Here is an 8744-nt window from a genome sequence, read left to right on the forward strand (position 1 = left end):
GCGTTATAGGACATCGAAGGTAGCGCGGGCCTCTAAAGCCCCCCCCCCCCGGTCTGAATAGGGTTAACCCTTAATTATTGTTTAAAACATCCTACACATCCATAAATAACTTCATCAGATTGGCAATTATTCATATATCAAGGTTCTTTAGGCACGACTAGGGACTACTTACTTCCAACATTTCGATGTCTTTCAGTCATCGGGGTAGAATGACTGGAAACGAGAGTCATCGACAAAGAGGAAAACAGAAGAACGCACTGGATCAAAGAAGCAGTTTGGATCAGAAAATCAGTTCCAGTCATGAACAGAGACGAGGGGGCATACAAGCTGAGCCACGTCTGGGACGGCATTCTTGCTGCTGCAGCGCCACCTACATCGGCTATAAGTAGCAGGAAGAAGTAGTTTCCAGTCATTCTACCCTGATGATGGTGTCTGATAGACATCGAAACGTTGGAAGTAAGTAAAGTATTCCTTAGTTGTGCCTAAAGAACCGTACTATATCCTACACATCCGAAATAAAATGAAATAAAATAAAATAAAAAATAAAATAAAACTAGAATTCGGCGACCTCATCACTGCACGAAAACAAGAATTTCTGGCAATTTTTGGTTTCTTACACTACCGTGGAACTTGACATGTCCGGGTCGTATAAACGAATTTCTAGCCACGGTGTGTCCGGTGCCGAATATCCCCAATCATTGCCGGACATGGCCATGTCCGGTAGTTCGCGGTACCTGCACACTGCGTGTCTTGAGAAGTGGTTGAGTGAAGGGGTAGTGTGTATTCAAGTGATAATTGCTGTCAATGTTTTTTTTCAAGAAAATAGTACTGAAAACAGCATAAAAGTATCCATAGAATAAAGAAACGAAAAACTTCTTTCCCTGTATCTTATTTCTTGCATCAACAAAGCTTATGATCCTGATAACATTTTAACGTGTGTATATTCAACTTACGGTACAGCAGAGTGACTTAAAAAATTTCAAAGTTTGCCCATGCAGCATGAGATACTTTGAGCTTTTGTTAATTTCATGCAAATGACTTACACATTAACATGATTTATGATAAGGTTGTTCATCATTGACTTGTCACAAGTCACAAGTAGGAAATTTCAATCATTAATCATTAATCTTTGTGAAGATACTGGTTGCTCGACTGAAGAACTGCCCAAGGCTATGGAGGATAGGGAAGGATGGAGGAAGAGAGTCATGGCCATCCGTGCAACCAGCACGCCTGGATAGGAATCATTAAGCGGTTTGCATTTTTGCATAAATCATGCAAATCAGTTGCTCATTTGCATATGCTTATTTCCCAACTATCATAATTTACATTTACCTTTATCACATTTATTGAAGTCCAGATAATGAAAACAATATAATTATACAATTTCCTCATTACTTATGCAAATTAAGTCCTCATTTTCATAACATGTATATCATTATAAGCAGCTTTGCCTAAGCTACCTGCATGCCTAAAATGATGTCTATCCGTCGATCCTTTCTGCAGTTATGCTCTTTGGAATGTCTTGACAAAAACGCCCCTGCAGTTCCAAAATTAAATGTTAGGTTGCTGAAACCTGCCCCACTTTGTCATGACACATAAAGATACATACTAGAAAAACTGTCATGATAGAATATTCTCATTAATTATGCAAATTTAGTTATAGTTTGCATAATTATTACTTCATTTTGTACAACATTGTCTGAGGTACCTACATACCAAAAAACATGAAAATCCGTCGTTCCCTTCTTGAGTTATCGTCTTCAGAAGTTTTTGACAAAAATGCCCCTGCTATTCCCAAACCAAGCACTAGGGGGCCCAAACTTATGTCACTAATTCCTGAGCACAAGAGCTATCTATCACCCAAAAATTATGACCATAGCTTGTTCAGAACACGAGATAGCAAATCCGGAAGTTGCGCTGCTTTACCAAGGAAAGCCGCTAGGGGGCCCAAAATCTAATCATTTTCAGCTTTCATCGCACACTACCAACGCACCAAGTATGAAACCAATTCAAGCAGCCGATCTTGAGTTATCTTGTTTACACAAAGACAGACAGACAAACGCAGGGTAAAATGTAACCTCCATGACATTTCAAGGAGGTAACCATGCAGTTAAATGACATTTCATGGAGGTAACCATGCAGTTAAAAGACATTTCCTGGAGGTAACCATGCAGTTAAATGACATTTCAAGGAGGTAACCATGCAGTTAAATGATTTTCTGTCAGGCATAACAATAAAGGAATATTGCACATCCTACTCTTGGTCGCAAAGTTCAGATCGTCAGCTTAGCAAACAGCAGAGTCCAGGCGGCAAACAGATGAATGTTGTCGGTGACAGGAATCCAGGGTTGGTCAAATCCAGCGAGACGGTCAAGCGAAAGGTTCGTGGGACCGGGGTCGGTTAGCGACGTGGCACGATTGCAGGCTGGCTAACTAGGCCGCGAGGCACGTTGGGTGATTGGCGTCGGTTTGCAACATGACACGTGGCGGGGTCACTGACATAAAGTAAACTACCAACCTACCCAAAACACGGGGATGAAAAGTTGAAGTTCTACTTTCAGACGTGCAAGCACCCCATCTGTCGAGATTGTACGGCACTGCAGCACAAGGCCCACAAGTAGACTACCTTCATGTAGAGGATGTTGTGAGTGACGCCAATTATTGATGTTGCCACCCTTTTTAAAATGATGCGGTGGTCTTCGGGAAAAGCAGAATGAAAGCATGTCTTTGCTGCGTTTAATACTGTAGTAATAGTACTATTGAAATATGGAATGAAGGGTAAAGTATGATATTGATAACGGTCATATACACGAATTTATTGTTTTCGAGGAGGCTTTAAAACCAAAACATTTCATTATCTGCCATCAAGAGCTGCATTATATTCAGTTGTTTTCATTTGTATACGACATTGCTTATTTTGTATACTTAACATCATCATTGAATGGTATGTTTTCTTTGTTATTCATTATGTTTCAATATCGTTTATTTGTTTGGTTGGTATGGTTGTAGTGTTGGGTCTGATTTTTCTGTCACACAAAACCATCCTGTCACACTGACACTTACAATCATCAAAATCAGAGACACCATTTACCCATAACCATTTTATTATGAAGAATTTCCGAATAAAAGTACAAATTCTCAAACCCTTCCTTATGCATCAGGCTCAATATCAAAAGACAGCAGATGTAACTTGTTAACTTCTTGGTTGTTATTGACTAACAGACTTGCATGGCTTACAATTACTTGATTTTCGTTGTTACTTCACTGTGATGGGAACAAGCCAGTTCATTAATGAATGAGCTTGATCACAAACGTTGCAATTTGCTAATTTCCTATTCAATTTTGTAACGTAAGTAACATGCGGTAACAGATGACACAATGGATTACTTTGTTCCTCGTATGCTTTTACCAGTTTCAAATGTTCTTCAATATCGACCATCTACTTACGGTTAATATGTTCATTAGTGTCCAGTACGATGGAAAACTACAACAAACCTTTTTTTTGCTGTGTTCTTTGTGTTAACTGAAACAACCGGGTGTCTATCTTTAACTCAGTGTTACATGTCTGGATATATGTGATAACAAATGAATAATATAAAATCCTAGAATAGATCCCAATGATAAAAAGCCACGAAGTTCCTTGTGTGTGGCGTCAGAGTGGCGTAACTTGTAGTGCGTTGGGTTGAGAACCAAGAGGTTCCGGGTCCGATACTCGCCATGCCCTTGAGAGAGGCACTTTCCTCACCCCACCCAGGTGTAAAAATGGGTACCTGCCTTCGGTTGGGGAGGTAAAAGGGGGTGAAAGGTTTGGGATCGGCTCCACCTTCCAATACCGTGCCCTAGAAACAGTGGATAACAACCCACTGACTCTACGGCATCAAAAAGACTATGGGACTACCATTTCACAACACATAAATCTCAGTTAATAGAATTTTCATCAACCAGTGACTACTTTTTTTAAAGGTAAACACGCGCAGCTCCAAATTTTCGATGGCTATCAGTCCATTTTGTTCACGGAGTGATCTAGTTCTCGCGAGAGTTGCGAGAACTAGGTTGAGACTTGCATGGATCTCAGTCTTATTGAGTATCAATTCTGCCCCGTAGTTATCAACTCAATGTCTACTTCAACTGAATAAGGTAAGGAAATTACTTCCGCATATTTGAAATGTATTCAGTCTACTGTTCTAGTATTAACTGTAATTTTGTTTTAGTAACGATGAAGAAGAGTGATGGATGTCACTCGAAACATCTGAGGGTAATCTACAAATGTCATTCAACTGTTGAGATTGAAATCAAATTGACTTAAAAAGTCGTGCTTTAACTGCCTGTCTTATAAGGAAGACGGAGACACACATCTAATTGGAAATAAGGAACTTCATGGCATTACCATTGTGATGGCATAACTTTTGCACAGTCAACTGGTTTTCAACGTGCACTTTCAGTAATATGTCTGTCAACTCACAGCGTCACAGGCCAGATATTTGGTATGTTATATGAGTTGGTAAAAGGAAGAAGCGATTAGATTTTAGGCCTCCTTTTAACTTTCTGCGATACTACAGCCGAACTTGCAGTTTTTATATCTCGTTTTCTGGACATGTTATTGTCATAATTTGTTGAGTGATAGATATCTTTTATCTGTTACAACTTGTATACTTCGGTGACGGCGTGTCTGCGGATGTTGTAGTCCATGTTTAGAACCAACTGATTGTGCTTCCAAATATACTTCATCGGTAATACCTACCTACATTATATATAATTACCTTGCTGTACAGAGTCCATTTCTTTGACAGATTTACCATATGTAACTTGTAGCCTTCTAGAAACTCGGGAAAATTCACAATCAGAGTGTTGCCCAAATTTCCAAACTTGAATGATATCAGGATCTGTCATCAGAAGGACAATGTGTCTCGTTTCTTAATAAATTGTAACAGAATGGAATAAAGCTAAATTACTTGTTAGATGTTCTCTTCGACCTGCATAAATAAATCCTATTGACATAGAGTCGACCTCCTTGACAAAGTCAAGATATCTGAACTTGCATCCTTCTAGAAAATCTAGAAAACTCACAATCTTGCTGTTTCCAACATTTTCATACCAATGGTGTGAAAAACTGTGATCTGGACTATGTGTGCTTCAGGGTTGTAGCCAGCACCTGTCCTTCAGTCCTTTGAAGGAATTTTGCAGCTGGGGACTGAAAAAAGTTTTCCCCATTCCGTCCCCTGGGACAGACAAAAATTGATATGTAAAGATATGAAAAACTGAAACCCATGTGTTCTTCTTCACCAAAACAGATGCCATTGAACAGCTTGGTCTACCAGCAAAATTTGCACCTCAAAATGCAGGAAATAGTGTTTCAGAGGGTCTAGATTTCAAAATTTTCTCGGACCCAGACCCACTAGAAATATTGTGCAATGTCACGCCATGCCTTCGGTGCTCGATAGGATTCCCATTTAAAATCGAGGGGACTGAAATGATTTCAGGCTGGCTAAAACCCTGGTGTGCTTGTTTCTGAATAAGTGATGATGCAATGAAACTAAAGTTAACTATCATATGCTCTCTTTGACCTACATAAACATATCCTATTGGCACAGAGTCTACCTCTTTGACAAAATCACCATTATGTAAAATTGTAGCCTTCTAGAAACTCGGGAAAACTCGCTTACAATGAGAGTGTTTCGTACATTTCCGAATGATATTAAGAGCTTTCAGAAGGAAAATGGGTACTTATTCCCGAAAAAGTGATAATGACATGCAATTATTATAAAACTAAAGTCAACTGTTATTTGTTCTCTTTGACCTACATGAATTTATCCTATCCAGATATCCGTGAAGAATCTAGCTACCTTTTTGACAAAATCACCAATCTTGGGATTTCTTTACTTTCAGAAACTCAAGAAGGAAAAATGGAGTGTTCGCGGTGGTTTTGAGTTCACGGTGGCGTCATCGCACGAAAAAAATAAATTTACAGTACAGTACTGTACTGTAGTCACATACTGTAATAGGAAACCCGGCGCCTCTACGAACTGCCAGTCGGAAACCACTTACTGGTTACTCGGCAAGGCAGCAACAAACGGACAGAACAGTCCACTTATGACTTTGACAGTGCTGTCCTGATCACCTGTCACTGATCTAACCGTATTTGCTTTTTGAATACGCAGTACAGTTACTACTTTTCTATCATCTTCAATGCGAACTAAAGAAAAATGTGTATTGTAAGGATTCGTGTGTCTTGATCGTAGAAAGTACCTCAAATATTTCATCATTAGAATGCTTTTTCAATGTAAAGTACGTACAAGAACCGAGAAGGGGGTGAAAGTAAGTAGAAGACAGGAGGAGAATGTTTACGGTGGTTTTGAGTTCGTGGTGAAGCGACCACCGCAAAAACCGCGAACATAAAACCACCGCGAAAGTTTCTGCATTTACAGTAACAGTCTTGTCTCAACAATCTGATTCGCTGAATCTTCAGACTCCGACTCCTGTTAAGAAGGAAACAATTAAGATTACATGAGTAAAATCTATTGCAACTTTTCCACAAAAGACTTTCCTTATTGCATTATAAGTATCAAGAAAAACCAACAAAGAAATTATCATTGCTTTTCATTGACTGTAATAACTGTATGTAAATATGGCTGTCCTACTTCTACCCTTAGTTTTTTGCTTACATAAATATACGTAAAACCGACAGTAAATATGGAAGCAAATTATTCTTTTATGCCTGTGGATTTATCTAAAAAAACACGATTTATCTCCAAGCAGATCTACCGTTGGCATAAGGAGTTTAGCTGGCTAAGGAGTGTTCTAAGACACCGGGGATCTGCCATCACTGAAACTGGGAAGACATTCTCAATAATGGTGTTACTGCCCTGTCCCCAAGGCCGAAGTCCCTAACTTCCAGGGTCCATGCGATATATGTGCGCAAAGCTGCTACTTTGGGGGAATCCCGGATATATCCAGGCGCGGCACACAGGACATGTATATGTGTGCCGGACATATCCGGGCTTGGCTGTTGAAGGGTTAAAAATGAAGACTCACCTTCCGGTGTCTGTTGGCAGAGGAAGTATTTTGTCTTGCCACAGTCAGCATCGTTCCATTTGCTGCCCCACCCGGTCCTGAAAAACTCCACACAATCTTCGTTACTAATGTATCGTCCCAACCAATCCTTACCCCCACTGTTTGGCTCGATCGGTGACCAGTATTTGTAGGACCCCAGAGAGGTACCATCTGGCCATTTCCAACTACCTTCATTTACCCTATCATTCAGCCCAAACCAGAACCCCCATGAGCTGCTTGCAGCATCCTTCAGGCTGATGAGGAAGCTGTTGATGTCGCTGTCTTTTGCCATTGCCAACATCCCGCCTCGTCCCTGGTTGCGGCAGTAGGCATCAGCATCGGTCCAAGTCTTCAAGCTGCTGAATGCTTTGTAGCACGCCCTGGTCTTCAGTTGATACCCGGAGGGGCAGTTTCCTGAAAAATATAATGAAAGATCTTGGCCTCGAGAAATCGTCAGAACAACAGCCAAATGTGTTCTAAATTTCTACCCGTAAGGATGTCAACCCGATATTTCCATGTATTTGTGGGGCGTAATCCGAATAGTAAAGCTATTATATCATAGTTACCTATACAAAACACATGTGAAGGATATAAACACAGTAATTGCTCTCAGGTCTCCCGTCAAAAACTATGAAAAATGACTAATAATAATACCAAAATCGAGTATGCCTAAAACGAATTGTTCTACAGATAATAAGCACAATGTCTACAGTATTTCACTTTAGAGGGGCGAAATACACTCCCAAAGGTGGCATACTTATGTCTGCAGTACAGCCTATATAGTGGAATGCCCAACTGCAGCCTCATTCTGGTGCCATGACCCCGGATGACCCCGGGAAATCCAACATGGCCGCCATAACTGGAATTAACTCTATTGAAACAAAATATGGGAAAACATAAAATAATATGCTGTATATTTTTTGTCATTTGTTTTTCCTTCGTATTAACATGGCCTTATCGAATACATTTTTTAGTTGCCATCATCAAAACGTACCATATCGTAAGTACTTCTCCAGGGTTGGTTCCAAACTCTTCAGTTTCTGTTGCCCCTCTTGTGCCTTGGTTTCAATCTCACTTGTACGCCCCTTGATCCGCAGAGCAGCCATCCAGACAGCGTACCCACCTCCAATCAGCGCGTAGACCTGAGTGACTTTCTGTGGCATCTGTGTGTGCATATTAATAACATACATTATTTTCAGATGAACTTCAAATCATAGCATTATTATAAAGCTCTAGATTTCACCAGGCGCAATCTATTTACGGCATTTGTTATATGGCAAACTAAAGCTTGTAGAAGGTAGAGTAATTGCACTCAACTGTTATTCTCATAATTGATAGGGCTCATTAATATAACTTCAGTAATATATGTAAGATATGAAGGGACTCATTACTACCAGCATGATGGTGAAGAGACTGACACACTACTACTTCTACTGGTACTACTACTTCTACGACTATTACTAGTACTACTACGTTTGCTACTTCTACTACTAGTTGTACTACAAGTTCTACTAGTACTGTCAGTAATAACACATTGTGCTAGGGAAAATTGTGCGTACAGATACATCTGGGTCATCGTGCTTGTTCCTTAACTAACAAAAACTACGATGTTCTAGATGACATTAGGTTATAACATCACACCATAATTCCTTTTTACTGTAATTATAGAATTGTTATTACCATATGGTTGGGTAA

At 39.9% G+C, this 8744-nt stretch overlaps 1 protein-coding gene across 1 annotated transcript in view; it reads right to left on the reverse strand.

The window, feature by feature from the left end:
* Positions 1-5304: 5304 nt before the first annotated feature.
* Positions 5305-8744, reverse strand: part of LOC118407103 — an 11526-nt gene continuing 8086 nt past the window's right edge. The window contains exons 11-14 of the mRNA XM_035807522.1: positions 8609-8636; positions 8044-8212; positions 7032-7463; positions 5305-6475 (exon numbers count right to left, since the gene is read on the reverse strand). Of these exons, the coding sequence (XP_035663415.1) occupies positions 6462-6475; positions 7032-7463; positions 8044-8212; positions 8609-8636 (643 nt within the window). The 3' untranslated portion in view covers positions 5305-6461. The remainder of the gene's footprint in view (positions 6476-7031; positions 7464-8043; positions 8213-8608; positions 8637-8744) is intronic.

This window comes from Branchiostoma floridae, chromosome 19 (assembly GCF_000003815.2).
Source record: "Branchiostoma floridae strain S238N-H82 chromosome 19, Bfl_VNyyK, whole genome shotgun sequence".
In the NCBI taxonomy this organism is placed as follows: Eukaryota; Metazoa; Chordata; class Leptocardii; order Amphioxiformes; family Branchiostomatidae; genus Branchiostoma; species Branchiostoma floridae.